This window comes from Passer domesticus, chromosome Z (assembly GCF_036417665.1).
Source record: "Passer domesticus isolate bPasDom1 chromosome Z, bPasDom1.hap1, whole genome shotgun sequence".
In the NCBI taxonomy this organism is placed as follows: Eukaryota; Metazoa; Chordata; class Aves; order Passeriformes; family Passeridae; genus Passer; species Passer domesticus.
The window spans coordinates 74,332,620-74,354,287 of record NC_087512.1 but is presented as its reverse complement, the minus strand read 5'-3'; the positions used below and the strand labels follow the sequence as shown (position 1 = coordinate 74,354,287).

Genomic DNA, 21,668 nt, shown 5'->3' with positions numbered 1-21,668 from the left:
GGGTTTCAGGTTGCACCGGGAGGACATTCCTCCAGCCCCACATTCCTCGCAGGGCTAATCCTCGGGAGAATGCGGCGGCATGCACAGCAGCCCGGCCGGAGGCACAGCCCAGCCTGCACTGGCCCCAGCCCCACTGGGCCCTGGGTGGGCTTGCAGCTCCAGCAAGCCCTGTCCCTTGTTTGCTGCTTCCAGAGACCCTTTTGCAGCTGAGACCTGCCCACGGCGAAGTCTGAAGGGCAGCGAGACACAAGCTGTTGCTGCCAAAGCCGTGGCACAGCGACTCCGGCATTTCACTGCCTGCCAGGCACAAGCACCCAGAGGCCCGGCAGGCCTCGGCTGGTCTGTCCACAAAGGGCAGCAGCTTTGTCCCACCCTGGCTTGTAGAACAGGACCTCCATCCACTGAAAGGCCGCCACACTTCTGCCAGTGTTCTGGGCATTTTACAAACATCTTCCTTGAAAACTTAGTCTTTATCCTCACCTAAGTACACCTCTCCTGCAAGTGTCACATCGCTACTAACGAGTGGGAGAGGCAGGGATGGACAATTGTCCTCTGTGGCTCCCCGATGCTTTAGCTTTTTTGCTGTAACCACACTAACATTTTTATTTTACAAGGTGAAATGTTTTATAATAATGAAAAAATTGCTTTCTCTAATCCACGCTCTGGAGGTGTGCTCTCTTGAGCTACTGGTCTGCAATCTGGTGGGTGTGTCTGCAAAGATAGCAGGTGAAGAAAGCAAGCTAAAGTAGTTAAAAGACTTGTGAAAGGACTCAGGGGAAAATTATTCCTATGTCTACTATACCTTCTAGAAATCCAGCCTTCTTTTCCTGGGCCCAGATATTTAGGCTAGGCTTGTGCTTTCACTCCAACTACTCTACTGTCCTTGCTAGAGATATCTGGTTAAAAATTACCTTAAACCTTTGTCAGAATTCCAGTGCTTCTCTGTTTGGACTTGGCCAGGGTAATCCTGGCTAAAAAAATGGAGAAAATATTTCAAAGTCCAACTTTAAAAGGACATTGCTTTATTTGTGTTTAATTAAAAATAATGATGAAATAATAGTAATTGTTTTCCAGACCCATGGTAATTAGCAATCCGACTTACAGGTCCCATGGGAAAGAGCTTCAGTTTCTGCAGCTAGCGTGCTTGAATATTGACTTGCTCCAGACATTGCCAAGGTTTTGAGTTCAGCAATTTGTTGGGAGGGGGTTTCCAACTTTGACTTTGTAGCAGTTTAACTGTCGTGCTCCAAACCACAGAGTTTTACTACAGACTCCATTTCCCTTTGTTTTACCTGAACTTCTCATCTTGCTCTGCAAATTCTATGCCAGAATGAGTCATTCCTGCAGGATTAGCTCTGATTTTTTCAACTCCTCTCTCAGTGTTGCCCAGACTAGTTCTGAGGAGAAAAAACTGACACGCCCCATTCAGGATGTGTAAGAGGCAAATGAAAGAAATTACCTTTGGTGCTCAGCTATTTGCAGTGAACCAGCAAGAGCCACCCCATCTCTCCACCACAGCTGAGCCCTCAGCATGGCACAGCGTCGCTGACAGCACTGGGCTGGCAGCTCCAGCCAAGGGATGCACCAAAGCTCCCCTTCTTTGGCTTATTCCCCCTCGCTGCCATGGTCCATTGCTCCACACCCCAGAGGGGGGTGTCCCCTGAATGACCAGCGAGGCCCCAGGAAGGAATGGGGACGCGGGCACCATGTGCTGCACTGCCCTGTTTTTTCTCTCTGAGCACCAGGGAGGCCGCACCGAGCTCAGCTGTGATCTCCTGCCTTTAGGGTGGAGGTACTTCTGGAGGCCCCCTCTTTCTGCTGACTGCAGAGGCCAGGCCTGTACCTCCCGTGTTTAGCGCCTTGTCGAGACCAGAGGGTCTTCTCCTCACTTACTGGAAGCAGATCTTAGCCTGTCCCAGACCTTTTATTGCGTTCGCATCTAAATAAACACTTCTTGCAGGAAGACGGTATTGAAAAAAATTATTTTCACATTTAAATGTCCACCTCTCCCTTGTTCTCTGTTTTTTTAAAACTCTCTTGTGGTTTAACCCCAGCCAGCAATGGAGTCCCCCGCAGCTGCTCGCTCACTCCCCCCGGTGGGATAGGAGGGAGAACTGGAAGAGCAAAACCAAGAAAACTGAGATAGAGACTGTTTAATAGGTAAGGCAAAAGCCACACACACAAGCAAAGCAAAACAATGAATTAATTCACCGTTTCCCACGGGCAGGCAGGTGTTCGGCCTGGAAGCAGGGCCCCGTCGCGCCTGACGGTGACTTGGGCAGAGAAACGCCATTGCTCCGAACCTCCCCCCGCCTCCTCCTTCTTCCCCCAGCTTTTCACGCTGAGCATGACACCATATGCTGTGGGATATCCCTTGGGTCAGCCGGGATCAGATATCCAGGCTACATCCCCTCCCAACTCCGTGCGCACCCCCAGCCCCCTCTCTCGTCCGGTGGGTGAGAAGCAGCAAAAGCTTGGGCTCTGTTTAAGCCCTGCTCAGCAGCGACAAAAACATTCCTGTGTTACCAGCACTTATTTCAGCACAAATCCAAAACATAGCCCCATACTAGCCACCGCTGAAGAAATTAACTCGATCCCAGCCACTCTCACATAGCAAGTACCGCATTGTCTCACAGCACAGTAAAGGGAAGGGAGTCCTAAAAGTCTCAAAATGATGCCACTCTGCTTCCCCTTCCAGATCCAATACATGAAATGATCCTGGAAGTGATTGTTAAATCACTTGTAAGATCTGTTTTCTGATAATGGTCCAGCGCGGTCGGCAAATCTGTGATTTGCATATGAATACCCAAACTGCATAAGCAAAATTGTCAGAGCCAGCCGGAAGAAAGAAAACCTGAGCACCTGGCATTCTGAGAAGTCCTTTGCTTGTGTTCTCAAATCACTTTCCTGTATCATTGAAAGGACTTGAGCTGATTTGAGAGAAACTCCTGGAAATCGTGGCTTTACCACATGAACAGAGAACTGCAGAAATGACAAAGTTTCTTCTCCAACAAAAACTTAAAGCATGGTTATGCCCCAAGTTAGATCAACTTGTTCAGGGCCATGACCAAGTAAAATTTAAAAAAGTCCGACAGACAGAAATCCCACCATCTCTTTGGGAAACCTGTCCCGTGGCACAGGCTTCACAAGAGAAATACGGACTGGCCACAGAACAAGTAAGACTGTCCGAAATCACAAAGAGATTTCTGAAACTTTTTGCTGTCCCCGGAAATACATGCAGTGCACTGCCTATTTTTATTAGCAGCGCAAAACTTAAAAACACTTCTTTCTCTCCAGATTACCGCGACCTACACACTTTTGGTTAGAGATATTGCCGCAGGCAAACGCTGGCCAGATGCTTATCTTGTGTAAATCCCCACAAATCTGTTAACTTCAGCAGGATGTCAGCTATTCACTGCCTTTTCAGTCTTGCCTAAAAAAAAAAAAAAAATTAAAAAAAAAAAGCTTGAATTTGAGAAAGAACCCATTTTTTTCTCATCTGGGGAGAGACATTTTTTGTTACAGCCTCAAGCAAAACTCCAGCAGATTTCCGAAGGTACTTGTAAATAGGGCATTACTTGGTAATTACCATGGTGATTGCTAAAGGGTCAGAGAGTGGCAATGAGAACAAAGGGGCCTAGGGAAAAAAAACAGGGGCTCTTTGTAAAAGTATTCAGATTTTATCTGCCAGCGCCAATAAACTCAAACTATCCCCACTTTACACTTTGTTTTTTAAATAAAGACTATTTACATGCCTCAGGCATGGAATTACAGCGGGGTAGCGCTGGATCCTGCGGATCCCCGCTCAGCGCACCCCCCGGCAGCGGAGTGCATGGGCGGCAGCGGCGGAGCCCGGCTCGGCTCGGCTCGGCTCGGCTCGGCTCGGCGCGGCTCGGCTCGGCTCGGCGCGGCTCGGCTCGGCTCGGCGCGGCTCGGCACCCGGCGGTGCTCAGCTCTCCGCGGCTCGGGCAATCGCTCGCACACAACGCTGCAGCGCTTTTGCCTTTTTCAGTACAACTTTTCTTTCCTCGATCAGTGCTTGACACACGCTCGCCGGCCTGGGCATCCGCCCGGCTGTGCCCAAGGCCAGGAAAGAGCCCAGAGAGGCTGCTCAGCGTTAACTGGGAGCTATTTCCAAGCTGGGGGATTTGCTTCCAGCCGCAGGGCCACGCCGTGGCTGTGCCTTTGTCTCTGGCTGCAATCCCTGCTGCAGGCTCTGACCCCAAGTCTTTGCTCCCCAGCTCTGCCTCTGACCTGTTTTGTCGCTAAGGGCTTCCCCAGAAAGCCCCGAAGATGAGTCACAAACTGGGCACACAAAAGGGCTGGGTGCCTGAACCGACCTACTGAAACAGCTTATTTTTGTTATCGAGTGGAGTCACGCAAAGCGTGCTAAAAGCTGCAGCTTCCAGGGAAGGGCAACAAGTGTTTTGTTTAATAATGCTCAGTAATACAGTTTATTCAGTGATTTACTTTGGTTTAAAGAAAAAAAAAAGCGCCTTTTCGTTGTCTGTATAGACCAGTCCAAGAAAGCTCTGACATTGCTTTTTTTTTTTTTTTTTTTTTTTTTTTTTTTTTTTTTTTTCTTGTACCAAAGTGATGCTGCGAATATTTGATTCCAGACCAAGACCTAGAGGAACCAAAACTTAAGTGAACTTTTTTCCCATCTACTCGTACAAGATTCTCTCCACAAAAACAAACCTCCCAACTAGTGTTTCAGCAAAGGCTCTTCATATTCTTCCAGCTCCACCCCCAACCCTTCCTCTCCACATTCCTTGCTTTTCCACGGTACTTCTCTTTCCCCTCCTTCATGTGCTCCCAGTCTTACACCACTGCTCCCATCTACTAGCTCCCAAGGCCTTTGCTCCCCTTTTTCTCCCTCCTTGGCTGATGCAGTGTCTGTGACCACAAGCAAGTGCTCTGCAAGAGCCACAGTGCACAGCATGTCTTGGGACGGGGAACTGGTTAGTAAATTACAGGGCATTGCCACTGCAATTTGTTAGAGTTTTAAATATCCATATTTGGGTGAAACAACACGAAGAACGCTGCCAACAAAGAACACCAAGAAATTTCTCTAACCTGCACTGGGAAATTTACCTCTTAACTCTACAGTCTGGCCAAAATGACCTGTCCCTTCATCCCACCTGAGAGTTAGAAAAAGCCAGTGTCCAGGACAATGTGGTTCTGTCTGCAATAAAGAAAAAAAAAAAAAAAAGAATACTTATTTCCACATAGCTTATTGAAGTAAACCAGGATTTTTGCTAATGGATTTTGCTCACAATATGGCAATTAATTAAATAATTACACTTAAATAGTTAATTCCCAGCTTCCAAAGCAAGCAATTAATAATTCCCTCTAAACTGCTGTATTCTATAATTTTCTATCAAGCATCAGGTTTCACAAGTAACTGTGAAGAGGGCCGAATTACTACTCTGGCAAATAGTAATTTGTCTTAAAAAAAATCGTCATCAGGTAACACTTCCTGTGCACAAGCCTCAGGGTCTTTCTGATCCTGTGGGCCCTCAGCAGGAGCTTCTGCCAGGTGCCAGTGCCATCTATTGTGAGCCAGCAGTGCAGACCAGGTCCCAGCAGGGTACCTGGGAAATACTGAGTAGGAGATATTCACCCTGCCAGAGATTCAGCCTCTCAAAACTGTTGAATGACTGCCCAAATAGGGCATTTGATAGGCAAAATAGAACTTATTTCCATGCCAACGGGTGTCTGACAGCTATTCAAAGATACCCAGGCTATTCAAGGATACCCATCCGGAAGATTTTCATGAGGTGCTGAAATTCACAGGCTTCAGGGGAGCAAGAGCCATGCAAACTTCCTAACACCTGCACACCAAAAAAAAAACCAAACCAACACCAAAAAAACAAAAACAAAACAAAACAAAACAACAAAAAAACCAACCCCAAAACAAAACAACAACAAAAAAAACCCCAAAAACAAAAAACCAACCAACCCAAACAAAAAAAAAACAAGAAACCACCCACCCAAAAAGCATAGCAAGTGATTTTCTGCTTATAGAAGAGCCTGACTCTGATTTGCATGTTTCCAGAAAAAGCCAGCTCCTCCTTTTTGAAGCATCTGACTGATCTGCACTAGTCCCAGTGTTATCTTGGTGATGCAAAGGCAAGAATGGGCAGCTTATTCTCTTGGAAACCAACTCTAAATTCTCCTTCAGCAGGAAAACAAACGAATGTGTCATGGCCCATCCAGCCCAGGCTGCATCCACACCGCTTCCACCAAGAAGGTGCCTGCTCCTTGCTGCCCACATCACATGTGGTGTTTTCTATTGCTTCATTTTGTGGCGCCATGTCTTAGCTAAACGAGGCCCTCACTGCCAGTGTGCACAGCAAGTTTCCATGTGTAACTGTTCAGGAGTGCTGGCACAGACCTGGGTTTGCCTGACAGGCTGTGCTCCTCAGGAAACCCAGTACGGAGTGTGGCTCACTTGCTGCAGGAGTCACTGCTGGCCGGAGCCCAGCCCCATGCACAGCATTCCTCATTCCCTGGAGTCTCTGCAGCCGGGCCCCAGCTGGGACCAGCACACAGGCACTGCTGCAGTCCCGTGCTCCCCTTTGTGGTGGTCCCTCTAGGCTGGGGCCTTGTGTCAGCCACTCCCTCTAGTTCAGCGCTACCGTCACCCCAGAGCACCAATCCTGCACATCTCCCATGCTGGATGGCCAATCCTATTTCCATTATGCTGCTCGCACCAAATTCCTGAGTGGGGCAGAGAGTGGGCAGCATTCTGAGGGAATGCCCAGAGGTGGTGTTCTGCTCTGAGACAGGCTGCCCTGCCCACCTGCACCTCCCCTGTGGCACCTCACCTGCTGCAGGTCCTGCTCCCCCCAGGAGCCAGGAGAGCTGCTGGGCTGTCAGGCAAGCATGCTTGGTGCCCTGCCTAGGTGGAACCATGCTGGATGGAGACTAAGACTGCCCACGGCTCTTGCCCCAATTTCTGGCTTGAGACATGGCCTATTTTAAAGCCACCGTGATGTTTTGGTTCTTTCTACAGAATAATGACCACAACAGCTAACTCAAGTCTCCCACATGAGAGGATCACACGGATATAGCCACATCCTGGCTATATCCGTGTGATCCTCTCAGCAAGCAATTCTTTCCCTGCTGCAGCCACAAGTTCCCATAGAAAACTCAACAAAGGGATGAGAAGCTGCAGAAATTTGGAAAAACAGCAGCAATACTAAACAACCAGGCCACTGATGGAGAGTGAAACTGCCCCCACTAGACAAGGCAAGTGAACAGCTGGAGAAAAGATGCAGTATCCTTGTAGAATGTTGTTTTCCAGCCTCTCTTCTGCCACGTGGTCATACTCCATGTCCAGCTGCACATCAGTTCTCCCTCAGAGGTTTCACCTTAGTCCCCACACCACAATCTATCCACAAAGTATTTCCAAAATCCATGCAATCACCTCCCTCTTTTTGTCTCCCACGAACGAACTCCAGTTAGATGCAAAATATCATAAGCACAGTCACTCTGGATACTTCTTTGTGGAACGTGCTCTGAAAGTGCATGAATAATGCCATGCCATCACTTGTCTTATTCCAAAAGGCTCAGGTTTATGGTCCCCTCTCAGATCGTACCCATAAACTGCAGGTAGGGCTAAGCACCTTGTCACAAAATATCATGAGGTGTCTGGCTGTGATGCTCTCCACACTTCTACAAGGTCCTGGCACCAACACACAGCCAGTAAAAACCCCAAACCTGCCATTCCGTGACAGGTACAGCTGAGCTTGGAGTGGTGGCTGTGCCATGGGTATGTGCTCTCACTTCATTTGCATTCGGCCAATATGATCTGGGATTTTGATTTTGCCAGACCTTTAACTTGGAACACATTAAATGCAACCCTGTAGTTCCTGGGACACAGAGGCAAAATTTTCCTCACCTCAGAGAGGAATTCTGACATAGAAACAAAACTATTAATGTGCTGCACATGAAGGGGCTGATCACACATTTAGTGTCCACTTCCCTTTGTCTGGCTGAAGTGGAAGAAGCAGCTCAGGTCATAGGACTAAGGAAAAGCAGGGTGTCCCCACACTCTACCCCTGAGGGAGCTCAGTGGTGTGGTTTGTAACACGGCAACTGCGGGGGGAGTGAAGTGGATTTTTTTTCCATGGGTGGAAATTGCTCTTGGAGATCCAGGCAGATGGGATTTTGTTTGGGGTAATTCTCTAGCGGATACCAGTACTAACAAACTCCATTTTTGAGAGGCCAAGGCACAGTGCCCTTCTGCAGGGTACAACTCTGCAGTGCAGTGGTCTCACAATCAATGACTGCTTTGCCCAGCTGAAGGCTGCAGACCTTAGTGTCAGCAGGCTCTGAGCTGAGAAATTTAGACAGAAAAAATTATAACTCTAAACTTTGGCACAGAGACCAAAAGAAAGTTCAAGTGATAGATTCCATATGGGTAATATTATGTAGATATCATACATTTTTTATTGTATTATGAACTCCATTGTGAACATGTTTAATCAATGCATGGTGTTTTCCATCTTACTTACTCTTGTCCCTCTTGCAGCGTGATGGAATCAAAAGAGAAAACAATGCTTCACAAACACAAACACCAACTGTTCTGCTCCAGCAACAGGCACCACTTGACTTACAGATGGAGGAGATCTGCAGTCTAAGATCCAAGAGGGTTAGTTGGAGTTTCATGTTCTCCATAGTTCCCTCCCCATGGGAACTGGTACTCAAAAGAGACACCAATGCTCAACACAAGACATACTCCTGCTCCCAAAGTAGAGACTTGAAAGTGTTTTTAAACAGGTTTATGATAATGTCAGATTGAGAGTAGTCTCCAGGGCACCATGTTATACAACTAACACTTCACTGCCAAATATTGGCACCACAGTTTAAGCTGTGTGATGTGGAAAGGAGAAGGGACGAGAGCCAGCACATGCTGTTTGGGTATCCATTTCAGTCTGCTTCGGGCTCTGCCAAGGAAAGTGCTTACTTGGGAAAGGATTTTCAACACCAGCAGGGAGGGCAAAAGCAGCTGTTCAGCACACACCTCTTTCATTCCCCATCCTCTACAAGTGCAAAGCGAAGCACGATCTGACTTTGCCCTCTGGAGGCATGGAATTGGCATGGCACAGAGAGACACAGTCCCAGAGGTTACTGAACTACAGCACTGCCTTTTGGAACATCTGATAGGAAAATCTATTCCCAGCTGCAGCATCCCAGAAGCTAGAAGGCAGAGCATTACTGATGAGGCAGCTTCATACTGAAGGAGATGGGTTTTGTTTTGTGCAGGGTAATACTACCCTAGTCTGCTGTGCAGACTTCAAGAACTTGAGTGTTGGTACAGGAGGTTTATTTTTTTTCTCTTGACACAAACTCTACAGCATGTGACTTGAAATTCTGTCCAGTTTCTGCATCCAGCTACTGGACATGCTATACGCACATGTGGGTCCATAGCAAATGCATGGTTTATTCTGCTAGCTCCACAGGACTTTTTGCTATCTCCCAGATTGCTGGGAAGCTGCAGAGATAAGCAGGTGGCTGGTGACTCCCGGGCCCCTTATTGAGCTGGAAAGTAGGGCTGGGGTTTGTTTGCTGCATGGAAATGGATCCTCTCTCTCTCTCTCTAACACACATACATACACACACACAGACTACACACCAGATTTTTCTCCAAGCAGATAAACAGCTCAACAACTCTGCTGGACACCTCTAAGCAAGCTGTGTTTCACTAGGATAAACAGCTCTTACCTCTCCTTTCTCCCTTAAAAAATAATTTGTGTAATGCCTAAGAGGGCTTTGGAAAAGCTTCTCCTATAAAGATAGATTCAGCAGTGCACTCGTGACTCAAGTTCTGGAAGAACTAGCAGGAGACACCAAGACATGGGCAGGATCAGGTGCACAGCCATGCACAGCACCTGCACCAGTGCATATCCACCTCTCTGCACACACATCTGCCTACATCTGTTTCTTGCCGACATGCCCACACGCAAGCCTCAGGTCCAGCCACAAACCTGTGTGTGCTGGTATTGTTTTGTACACACACTTGCCTGTCACAAACTTGACACAAACTTGACTTGTGGCTCACCCACAAATTCTCACTCACATCCTCACCCACACCAGTGCCCTTGCACACCCATGTCCCCATGCACATGCACCCTGCCATGCACACTTGCCTCTGCACACCTGCACACACTTTCCACCTCACCTTTAGGACGTCCTGTCCTGCCATCTCCTTTATATTCTGGCTTGCAAGGACCATCATGCCAGCAGGTGAGGAGGCTGTGCTGTCCCCAGGCCTGTGGGTATGTGTCACAGGGGTCCAAGTCCTGGGCAAGCATTCCTCACCAGCTGGCATGCTCAGCTGGGGTCTGACCCTCAGCCCCAAGTATCTGAGCAAACATGAGGCAGCTGGCAGGTATGTCCCAGCATCAGCCTGTGGAGAGCCTGGCATCCTTCCTGGTTGGATGGTGGACCTGTGGGGTCCTGTGGCATAAGGATTACGGACAAGCAGGTCAGCTCAAGTGTCAACCGGGGTCACGGGAGCCTAGCCCTGTGCCAAATCGCTGCTGGGTACCAGCTAGGAGGGCCCTAACCTTAGTGCATTCTACATAGCGCTCGGCAAGCAAACCGCGTAGCCTAAGCCCGCACTTACTATCTCTCCCCACGCAGATCTGTCACCGGGTGCTTTTTTTCCAGCCTAATTTGTTTCGACAGCTTGATTTCCGCAAAGAATTGTTGGGCTCCCTGGGCAACGTAGCCCGGGGCCGACTGTCCGGCGCGGACGGCAGCAGCATGCCCTCGGACAGCGCTCATCGCTGCCACCTCCCCGCCGCCGCCGGCACAAGCGGCCCCGACGGCAGCCAGCCCTACGGGGAGGCGCGTGAAATGCCGTGCCCGGACACCCGCACCGGGAGCCCGGAGACGACCCAGCTTCGCTCGGTGCCCGCCAGTCCTCCGGAGCTGTGCGCTCCCGACGGCGGCGGCTCCGCGGCGCCCCGAGGGCGCTGGGCACGGGGAGCAGCGGCGAGGGGCGGGAGGGGGGCGCCGGGCCGGGCGCTGCTCCTGCCCGCTTTGGCACGCCCGGCCCTGCCCGCGCCTCCCGGGCGGCGGGGCGTAGCAGGGGGAGTGCCGGCCGCCCGGGCGCGGAGCCGCCGGACACCGCCGCATAAAAGCCGCGGTCGTGCCGCGCTGCGCTCCCTCGGCTCGGCTCGGCTCGGCTCGGCCCGGGGCGGAGCCGCTCCGCCGGCCACATGACAGCCGAGAGCCGGCTGCCAGCGGGACCCCCGCCGCCGCCCCCGCCGCTGAAGGCGGACGCGGTGCCGCCCGGAGAGGAGGCGGCGGCGGCGGCGGCGGCGGGGCCGCGGGGCGGGCGGCGCCGCCGCAAGCGCCCGGCGGAGCGGGGCAAGCCGCCGTACAGCTACATCGCCCTCATCGCCATGGCCATCGGGCAGGCGCCCGAGCGGCGACTGACGCTCGGCGGCATCTACCGCTTCATCACCGAGCGCTTCCCCTTCTACCGCGACAGCCCCCGCAAGTGGCAGAACAGCATCCGCCACAACCTCACCCTCAATGACTGCTTTGTCAAGGTGCCACGGGAGCCCGGCCGCCCCGGCAAGGGCAACTACTGGACGCTGGACCCTCACGCCCGCGACATGTTCGAGAGCGGGTCCTTCCTCCGCCGCAGAAAGCGCTTCAAGCGCAGCGACCTCTCCACCTACCCGGCCTTCCTCGCCGAGCGCCCCGCCGCTCCCTGCCGCCTCCTCCCGCTGCCCGCCCCGCCGCCCCCCGCCGCCCTGTCCCCGGCGCCCGCCGCCGCCTCCTGCGCCTTCGCCAGCGCCTTCCCCGCGCAGGGCTGCCCCTCCGCCGCTCTGCCCCACGCCTACGCCCCGCTGCCCGCCGCTGCCGGGCCCTACGCGCCCGGGGCCCCCGGGCCGCTGTACGCGCCGTCGGGGCGCATGGTGCTGCCCGCCTCTCTGCCCGCCTCTCCGCCCGGGCCCGCCGCGCTCTACGGCCGCCGCTCCCCCGCGCCCTTCCCGCCGCTGCCCCACGCCTACGGCGCCGCGGGGCAGCTGAGCGCCGCCGAGCCCCCGCCGCGGCACGGCACCTACCCTGGAGGCCCCGACAGGTTCGTCCCGGCGCTCTGACCTTTCCCGGAGAGGCCCGACGGAGCGGACCGGAGCCCGGGAGACGGCGGAGCCGGCACGGCTGCTCCCGGCGCTGCCCGGGAAGATGCTGAAGAACCTTGGGCTGCGCCTACGCATTCTGCCATCTGCCCAGGCTTCCTGGCGAGGAGTGTCGCAGTCAGCCCTGGGGACCTGGGTGTCCTGTGCAGCCCTGTCCGCTCTCGGCAGAAATGTCCTAGGGACTCCCAAGTGCTTGGATGAGGCGAGCAGTCTCTTCTTCTACAGCCTTTCCTGGAGCAGGTGCTCAAAGCTTCCTGCCAGGCTCCCACTCTCCCGGCACACCCAACCGGACCCCTTCTGGTCTACCCAGGAAGATTTCACGTCTAAAAGTCTCTCTGCTGTTGATGTGGTTTTTTTTAAAGAGAATTAAATGTCTGTTGGTGAGGTGAAGGAGGGAGGCAGGAGGAATCATTCCCTGGCCTCGTGCAGGCAAAGCTGTCAAAGCAGAATGTGTGGCACTGATGCGGTGGCATGTCCCTGCTGGCTCTTGCTTTAGCCCCAGGCTTTACACCAGCAGTGTGGCCAAGGCTGGAGAAGGTTTGGATGCCAGGGCTGCATCAAGTCACGTCCTTTGAGGTGTTGTGCTCCGTGCTGCAGGGGTGGGAACAGTGGTGGGATTAGAACTACAAAAATTTCTACTATAAGCATGCCTAGCCCCTAGAAGAGGGACACAGGGAAGCTGTGGGACCTCTGCCCTTGGAGGTCTTTCCAGCTTGATTCGATGGAGCCTGATCTGCCTCTGAAGTCGTAGACAACACTGAATCTGGACATGTTTTGAGTGGAGACCTGATCCTGAGGTCTGCAGAGGTACTTACAGCCTAAATTACTTTGATCCCAAGATCAGCCCAGATCTGTCTGTAGCCTAGAGAAATTGGATATATAGTAGAAAACTTTTCTTTCTGGAACACAGGAGGCAGGATATGGTGCCTTTTCATCTTCAGTTGCTCCACTTTCAAGATTTACAGGGATGGAAAAGAGTCTGGAGAAAGATATGGAGAGGGAACAACTAATAGGAATGTCTGTGAGCCAGAAGCTTGAAACTAGATCTGTGGGGAAACTCAAGCATGACCCTCCCAACAGATCTCACCACCCTGGAAAGGGGTCTGGAGCAGTAGTGGGTACCCAGGGCTCTGCCTGGGCTGTGGGTATAGAGGGAGCTGACACAGCCCTGCACCCAGGTCTTCTTACACAGCTTCTTTTTCCCGTAGAGGTGGGGAACTTGTGTATCCAGGGCCAGGAGGAGGTTGGTGAGAAGATCCTGCAGTGTGGTGGGGCCTTGTGTGGGGAGAGGAAACGAGGAAGTGCAGCCAGAACCTCGACAGGAGCTTTGGAAGAGCAGACAGGGCGCACATACACCAGAGTCTCCCTTACCAGAGAAGGGTATAGATCACAGTATACTCAGGTTGGAGAAGACCTTGGGAAATTTCTGTTCCAATCTGGTACCCAAATCAGGGTCAGCTATGGCTCAGACCAGTAGGCTCAGCCCTATGTAGTTGAGTCTTCATCACCTCCAAGGATGGAGACAGCGCAGTCTCTTTGGGCAACCTGGCTGTCCTTGTGGGGAGAAGTTTCTCCTTGCACCCTCCATGTAGCACTTCTCTAGTCTCATTTCATGTTTACTGTCTCTTGTCCTACTGCTGTGCTTTGCTGCAAAGAGTTTTTGATCCCATGAAGACACCTGTATCTTCTGTTCTGCATTTTTCAGGTGAGGTCCTCATCAGGATGAAATTTGTGTAGAGGCAGCTTTCTTGCTTTGTGTGGGTGCTGTGGTCCACATATCCAGGTGGGACTTGAGAGAGGAAATGGAGTGGAGCAGGAAGGTGGTTGGGTGTCCTCACAGCACAGCTTGGTATGGAGAAGAGTCAAGCCCTCTGCAGTAGGTGGGCATGAGAAGTTGTACGTCTGCTTTCCGCAGGGCTGTGAGGCAGGAGATGAGTTTTGGATTCAGGGGTTCAGAGTGTCAGGGATGGCATGTGGTGAAGCAGCGTCTAGGCTGGGAGGTGATAGTGACCTGATGGCACTGCCCTGTGTGCCTGTAGACCTGTCTGTGGCACCACAGGAAGCTGTTGTCTGTACACAGAGCTGGGGAGGCTGCTCCATGTATGGAGCCAGTCGGGGGCAAGCACAGACAGCAAGTGTAAGCACCACTCAACTCTTTGGTGTGCTGAGGTCAGTCAGATTTTTCTTTTCCTATCCCTTCTGAAGAGGTATGTTGTATCTTCCTTGTTCTTCCTGGTCCTGGCACATCCAGAAGCTGCTGCCATCCTGGAGAGAGCTGTTTCAGCCAGGGGCAGGTCTCCCCAGCAGCTGTGCTAACACCTCTCCCAACTCTCCCTTCACCATCTGGAAGAGGATCTGTACCAGCTGTGCCTGTACCACCTGTGCCAGCTCCTAGCATTTTTGATAGCTGCTGGCTCTGCTTTCATTGCCTGCAAAGACTGGACTGTGTCACTTTGACAGCAAGCCATGCCAACCTCTTGCTCATTTGAGAGTAGCTGGGAGAAGAGATGTCCTGCCTTTTAATGCCTGCCTTTCCTTCCTGTAGAAGCAGTTATCAAATGTGGACCAGATAATTTTCATAGAATTATGAAACCAGCAGTGCTGGGTGGGAAGGGACTCATCAGAATCATCAAGCCCAGCTCCTGTACCTGTGCAGGACACCCCAAGAATCATACCATGTTCCTGAGAGTATAGTCCAAAAGCTTCTTGATCTCTGTCAGGCTTGCTGCTTGCTCTCTGGAGAGCCGGTTCCAGTGCTCAGCCACCATCTGGGGTGATATCCAACCTAAAACTCCCTCCATGCCTCCATGAATCTTGTCACTGGTCATGAGAGTGAAGAGTTCAGATGTCTTATGGCCCTTGTTCCTCTCATTTTGTTCTCTGCTTCAGCCCTCATGCCAGTTTAGAGTTCTAAAAAAAGGTTGCCAATGATGATACAGGTTTTGAGGAAGATGCTTCTGAACTCAGATAGCATCTGTAAGCAGTTCAGGGAGCAAAACTCAGTGTCTGAAGGACAAGCCTGACAGATCTTGGTGACTTAGAATGCACAGATTGGCTAGGTTCAGTTGTGTGTTATTTGCAGAGAAGGTCTAGATGCTTGTTCTTGTTTCTCTCCAGATCTTTTTATACCTACAAACTAGGGAAACTGGGCATATCTAGATGGTAAATTTTTTGCGGCAGGTACAGTGATGAGCTTGCTGCATTGAGAACCTGAGACATGGTCAAAAACTGCTTAAACTTTGGTCACAAACAGCTAGAAGCCCTGGTCAGAATGTGAAGAGCTACTGGGACCATTCAAGGGACTCTGTATCTCTGTGGGGTGGTCTATGCTTCGAGCTTTTTTAAGCAAAACCAAATGAAGCTGTACCTGCCCTTTGCTAGTGCTGGCAGTGCTCCAACCTCCCACTTGCAGCAGGCCTGGAGACTCCAGCAATCCCTTCCCACCAGCACTGCTGTGGTTTTGTGGCTATTCCAACCTCACTGAGCTGTTTTGTAGGCTCAGGTGCCAAGGGTGTGCTGAACACTGTGGGTCTGTCCAGGCTGTGCCTTATGGCACTGAGATGTACTGCCACTGTGCCCACGTGTGTCATGGGACTGCCTGACCACTGACAGGAAAATACACTTGTTGTGTCCTTGGGGAGCCACGGGGTTGGGTCTCTCTGAGAGGATATGGGGATATGCCAAGGGGATATGTTAGACAACTGGATCTCAGTGTATGCTTGTGCCGTGGGGATATGTTAAACATGTGGATCTCAATGTTTGGCACGTTGCTTGTAATTCTCAGGCACCACCAAGAATAAGAAAAAAAATATTTCTGTATGTTTTATTGTAAATATCCAAGAGCCTTCCTTTTAGCAAAGTTAGTCGAAGTTTCAAACTACTCTTTTGATTTCTGTCAGAAGAGTCCAATAAATCTGGATTGTAATCCTGTAGGAAACTCTTAAAATGTGAGCACTGATAGGAAAGAGAGGGGCCTTGAAAATGCTCGTTCCTCAAAGGACAGAGCCTCTTGGTTCCTCTTCTGCCCAAGTTCTGGTATAGTCAGGCCCTGAGCAGACTTTGAGAAAGAAGTGGACTGTACAGCCTAGGAGACCATTATATTCTGTATTGGAGGTTTTTGGGGAATTTTTTGTATTTACTCTCCTACTTCACTTGAAATGGAAATAAATCTTTGCATTGTTTGCAATGAAGTGTCTCTGAGTTTATTCTTTCAAGCCTTCCCTGTACTCCTGAGACGGGGAGACATACAGAGACATGTGTGACATGGGTTGCTATTGCTTTTCACCCTGTCTTTCCTTGGCTTTTTTTGGTCTGCTGGGTTGCTGAAGACATCAGAGCAAAGGAGGAGGGATGGGTCAGCAGGGCCAGGCCACAGGTGGTGTATCAAACTTCCACCACCCCTTGAGTCACCAGTCTGCTTTGAGGGTCTCCTGCCAGACCATAAGCATGCCCCAGATGCCAATGCATGGAGCTCCATCCCAGCCACGTGTCTCTGCTAGAAAAAGGGGCAGGCAGGGAAGGTTACTACCTGTGGGAGGAACAGGAGCTCAGAGACTGGCAGGGGGGTTGTGGTTGGTGTTAATTACTCTCTGATGCTCCAGCATGGAGCTGGGCCAGCTGGAGGAGGTGTTGCTGCTGGAAATGTGTTGCCTGTCCTGTGGCAGCAGCATCAGAAATGCTTGGTCTTGCCTCCTGCACCCCAGGCCAGTTATTTTTTTTCGCTGCAGAGATGGAGTTCCCGCAGCCGCAGGCTGATCCCGTGCTCACCTTATGCAATGGCAACATCTGTGGGAGCAATTCATCATCCAGCAGCAGCCAGAGCTAATGCGGGGTGCAACAGGCCTTCAGGGGCAACTCCACACCTCAGGGCGATGAACTGGCTTGCACATGGGTAAGATGATGGCAGATGTTGCCCCTTCTCCTGCTGAGAGGGGGTGACTGGCTTCCTGGGGGTGTTTGGGGGATAGTGAATTCTGCAGCTGTTGCCCTGTCAACAGCCCAAGCTGCCTGGAGGGTAACAAATGAGATGGGAACAGGTACTTAAATCTGCCAAGTTACCAAAGAGCAGATAGGAAAGTCTTCTTCAATAGTGTTGGGACTCCCAAATATGATCTGCCTTTGAAAGTGACAAGAAGTGGATAAAATTTTTGAGAAAGAGTATGCAGGGGAGGCCATTTGGTCAGGAGGGAGTACCTTGGAGGGAGTCCAGAGCATTGTGAGTTGTAACTGGAAAGCAGTCTATGTAGCTGGAGTTGGACTTTAGCTGTGTCCATTACCTAGAGATGCCATGTCAGCGACCAGAGAGGGCATCCCACTCATGTGGGACCTGGAAGTGAACTAATGTGAGCACAGGAAGGCTGATGGGGGTCTGACTTTACAGAGCCTGGTGTATGAGAATACAGTGGCCTATATTGGCACAAAGAACAACTTTATGCACTTGTCTTCGTGTAATCCTGAAGCCCTGATTTGCTGGAAGCCCTCTCTAGACAGCAGAGCTGATTTCTTAACTCAGTCCAGTTGAAATGTATGCCTTCAAGAAGTCAAGGTGGGAGATTATGTTATTTTTGGGAGTTACTTTTGGATGTGGTACAGTCATCCAACCCCTCTTTTTGTGGGCGAACTTAGGGGGAGGAAAACCCAGCTCAGGGCTGCCAGACTGAACTCTCAGCATTGGAGCACGGGGTGCAGCTGGCCAACATGAAGTACTCTGGCCACACTGCTTGGGCTAAGAGGAAAAGAGGCTGTATCCTAGCCTCCTCTGATGACAGGAAGTTAATTGGGCCATTGCATGCTCTGGCTGAAAATGTCCATGGAGAGGAGGCAGGAGTATTATCTGTGGGCTGGCACAGAAGAGCTTGCTGAGTTCACTGCTATCCCTTCTCTGATGCCAGGGAGCTAAGATTCATTAGCCATTTAAGAATTTGGAAAGGTGTTGTCTGGATGTGAGCGATGCAAAGAGATCCTAATTGATTAAGGAACAGCTTTTGACCTTTTTTGTTCAGTGTCAGCACCAGAGCTCTTGGTCTGATAGCTGAGAGACAGCTTGCTTGGTGCATGAACCACTCTGAGTCAATTATCCCTGTGGCTGGCTCTTGCAAGGACACCATCTGCATCTCAAGTTGACCTCTTCCACTTGGGAAAAGGTGCCCATGAATCCAGGCTATCACTTTCTGAGGTTACAGACGATGTCAGAGGCCTCGTATCACTTCTACAGCCATATGTTTTTACACATAGCCTGTCATCAGGCTCACTGGAGTGCTGGCCCTAGAACTGGCCAATTAAATAGTGGCTCCCTAGCCACTCTTCCTGTGTTCTCAGGTTTATGGCTGCAAGAATAGAGGGGGAACAAGACTTACAGGGTATCAGCATTGTGATGTCTTCAATGGGCAGACTGTGATGTTCTCAGAGAAGGTTTCCTTCCCTTCATCAGGAGGTGCATACTGGTGGTGATGATTTCTTCCTTCTCTATCTTTGGCTACACTTTAGTTTATTGGTGTATGTGCATTTTTTTTTCAGTAGTTCTCAAATTGTTTTGGTGGTTTGGTTGTTTTTTTTTTTTTTTGGGGTTTTTTTTGTGTTTTTGTTTTTGTTTTTGTTTTTTTTTTGTTGTTGTTGTTGTTTGCTTGGTTTCTTTTTGTTTATTTGTTTGTTTGCTTTGTTTGGGGTTTTTTGTTTGTTTGTTTTGTTCTTGTTTTCTCAAAAATTGCCTTTACTTGAATAACAGGGGCTTGCATTTCTGCAGCAATGAGTAACTGACCAACCAATAGACTTGGACCCTGGAGTTACAGACTGGTGTTGCCCTGGAGTTACAGACAGGTCGGAATAAATGCCTAAGTGAGAAGTGCCACCCTGTCACGGTGTGAGAGGCCATGTTGGTGGCCACCAACATCAACATGTTATTGTTGATGTTAGTGCCTTTTTCATGGAGGAAGCAGAGGATGATTCAGAGCTTTGACCTTTATGCAGGAAACATTTGTTAAAAAAAAAAAATCCTTCTTGGGTAATTTCTTTTGTACTGTGTTACCATAGAGGTTTTCTCCACCATTCCCTTCTGGAGAAAAGGCAAAAGAAAATTCTTTTAAAGCAACCAGGAAAATGGTTTTATGCCTTCCTACTTAAGTGGATATAAGATTTTAGTACCTCTCTGCGCAACAGGAACTGAACTTAAATCCAGGAAGACCTTACACAGCTGGGGAGACTTCATAGCATCTTCCACTATCTGAAAGAGGCCTACGGGGAAACTGGAGAGGGACTTTTGACAAGAGCCATGTGCTAGGACAAAGGACAATTACTTCAAAGTGAAGAAAGGTGGATTTAGATCACATATTTGGAATAAATTCCTGTGAGGGTGGTGAGGCACAGGCACAGGGTGCCCAGAGAAGCTATGGATACCCCATCCCTGGACGTGTTCAAAGCCAGGCTGGATGTGTCTGTGAACAATCGGGGGAGGGGGAGAAGAGATGGTCTTTGAGGTCCTTCTCAGCGCAGAATCTGCGGTGCTGCCGCTAGGGAGCACTGCCGGCCGCGCCGCTGGAAGAGCAGCGGGAAGGAGGGAGAAGGAAAGGAGGGAAGGGAAGGGAGGAGGGAAGGGAAGGGAGGAGGGAAGGGAAGGGAGGAGGGAAGGGAAGGGAGGAGGGAAGGGAAGGGAAGGGAAGGGAAGGGAAGGGAAGGGAAGGGAAGGGAAGGGAAGGGAAGGGAAGGGAAGGGAAGGGAAGGGAAGGGAAGGGAAGGGAAGGGAAGGGAAGGGAAGGGAAGGGAAGGGAAGGGAAGGGAAGGGAAGGGGGACACAGGCACAGCTCATGCTCAGCACCCCAAGTCCATCTGGATGGACTGAATTTCAGGCAGTGGCCTTAGACAAGTGGCCATTCCCCTTGCCTTATGTGAGCCCACCCACATCAGGAATACTGGATCCAGTTAGGGTAAACCCAGTGCAAAAAAGTCATTCTTATATTGGAGCTCAGCTGAGGCGGTCAAGGCAGGGAGCTGGACGTAGGACACAGGCTGAAGGAATCAGGGTTGTTCTCATGGAGAGCAGGTGAGCAGGGAGTCTAATTTGCAGTCTGAAAGAGGGTTACAGAGAAGATGGAGCTGGGGTCTCCTCTGAAGGGCACTAAGATGGAGAAAGAGGCAAGGAGCTAAAGCTATGCTGAGGGAAGGCCTGGTGGGACATAAAGGAAAAACATTCTTTCCTTGAAAGTGGAGCAGCCCTGGAATGAGGACAAGGGGGGGGATGATCCCATGTCTTGGAGAAGGTCAGCACTTGATTGGAGAAAGCCCAAAACAGTCTGGTCAGACTTAGCCATGCTCTGGATTCAAGATCTTCAGAAATCTCTCCTGACTCAACTTTTTCTACAGTTACATGATTTCCTGGTGGAACAGGAGAGTCAGGCCAGGTGGTGGAGCACTGATGAGCCGAGCTGGACACACAGCTCCGGTCTGTGGCAGCCCTGGCGGCATTATAAAAGCATTTATTTAAACAGTGAACACAGGATGGGAAGGAGCAGAGCTAACAAGCTCTGAGCAGGAAGTGGTGGCCAAAGAGGGAGTGGGTATTTGCTGTCTCCAGGATTTACTGCTTAAAGTCAATATTAGTAAATTAATTAGCAACTTTTTCTTATCATGCAAGACCAGGGGTGGAAAGTCTTTCACTGACCTGTGGTGGCTTCTAGCTCTAAGTTGCTTGCCAACTTCTTTCTGCTACAACTTCACTGCTGCTAAAGACAGGAAGATCGTTCTGGTTCAAAACATCACCCATGAGCCACAGCCTGCCACAGATCATCCCTGACTTTTAGGAGGGGCCCCATGTATTAAGAGTGATTTGAGGAGTCAGGGTGCACAAACCAAACAACTTCCCTTGTCCCACAGAGCTGGAAGCATATTTCCTGAAAGGATACTGAAAGGTAATCAGCATGGACAGAGGAGAGTCTGGTTCTCCAGGATATGATGTTAGGTTTCCTCTCTTTAGCGCTCGTGTCATGGCTGTCAGGACTCAGGATGGCTTCCCGTGCTCTGCAGGAGGGGGGTCAGGACCTGAAGCCTTGAGAAAAGCTCACAGGAGCATGTTCAGTCCAGCCCAGCTGACATTAACCAATATCCTGCTGAATCTCACTAGTGAGGAGGCAGCTACAGTGCTCATGTCCGCTGTGTACCACAGCATGCCTTCATCTGTGTGCCGCAAGGAGCAGGTCAGAGCATCCTGCAGGAGCCTCAGGCAGCCCTGCCAGTTTACAACACAGCAAGGATCACTGTGTCAGGCACTTACCTGGCTCCCTGTGCTGGCTCCATAGCTCAGAAGCTATTTCCCTGCACCCATATCCTTCTCTTTGCCAGTGAGGAGGGTGCAGTCAGTTAAAGGTCTCTGGCCTCCCCCAGACTTCCCCTTCATGTCAGACCCAGACCATAGCTGCTATCCAGTTTTCACCCAGAGGGTGAAAATTTACTTTATTAGACTCTCTCTTTATTGGACTCTCTCTCAAGGTCCTGGGTAAAGACATCTGTCTT

At 50.7% G+C, this 21,668-nt stretch overlaps 1 protein-coding gene and 2 long non-coding RNA genes across 6 annotated transcripts in view; 2 read left to right on the top strand and 1 right to left on the bottom strand.

Annotated features, from left to right (window-relative positions):
• The window catches only part of LOC135289234 (uncharacterized), a 28,188-nt gene extending 25,753 nt beyond the window's left edge, over nt 1-2,435 (bottom strand). Inside the window, exon 1 of the long non-coding RNA XR_010352023.1 lies at nt 2,212-2,435. This is a non-coding gene — a long non-coding RNA (uncharacterized LOC135289234). The remainder of the gene's footprint in view (nt 1-2,211) is intronic.
• LOC135289236 (uncharacterized) lies at nt 1,733-10,816 on the top strand. 4 transcript variants are annotated; one of them, XR_010352027.1, is made up of 3 exons: nt 1,733-1,967; nt 2,055-2,160; nt 8,540-10,816. It is a non-coding gene; the product is annotated as an uncharacterized LOC135289236 (long non-coding RNA). The 4 variants fall into 4 exon arrangements; XR_010352025.1 differs by lacking the exon at nt 8,540-10,816 and adding an exon at nt 3,761-3,846; XR_010352024.1 differs by lacking the exon at nt 8,540-10,816 and adding an exon at nt 4,595-5,857 and having other exon boundaries at nt 1,734-1,967.
• A 418-nt stretch (nt 10,817-11,234) lies between these two features.
• FOXE1 (forkhead box E1) lies at nt 11,235-16,470 on the top strand. Its single transcript, XM_064402676.1, has one exon. The coding sequence runs from the start codon at nt 11,235-11,237 to the stop codon at nt 12,126-12,128; it is 894 nt and encodes a 297-aa protein (XP_064258746.1). The 3' UTR covers nt 12,129-16,470.
• Nucleotides 16,471-21,668: the final 5,198 nt, after the last annotated feature.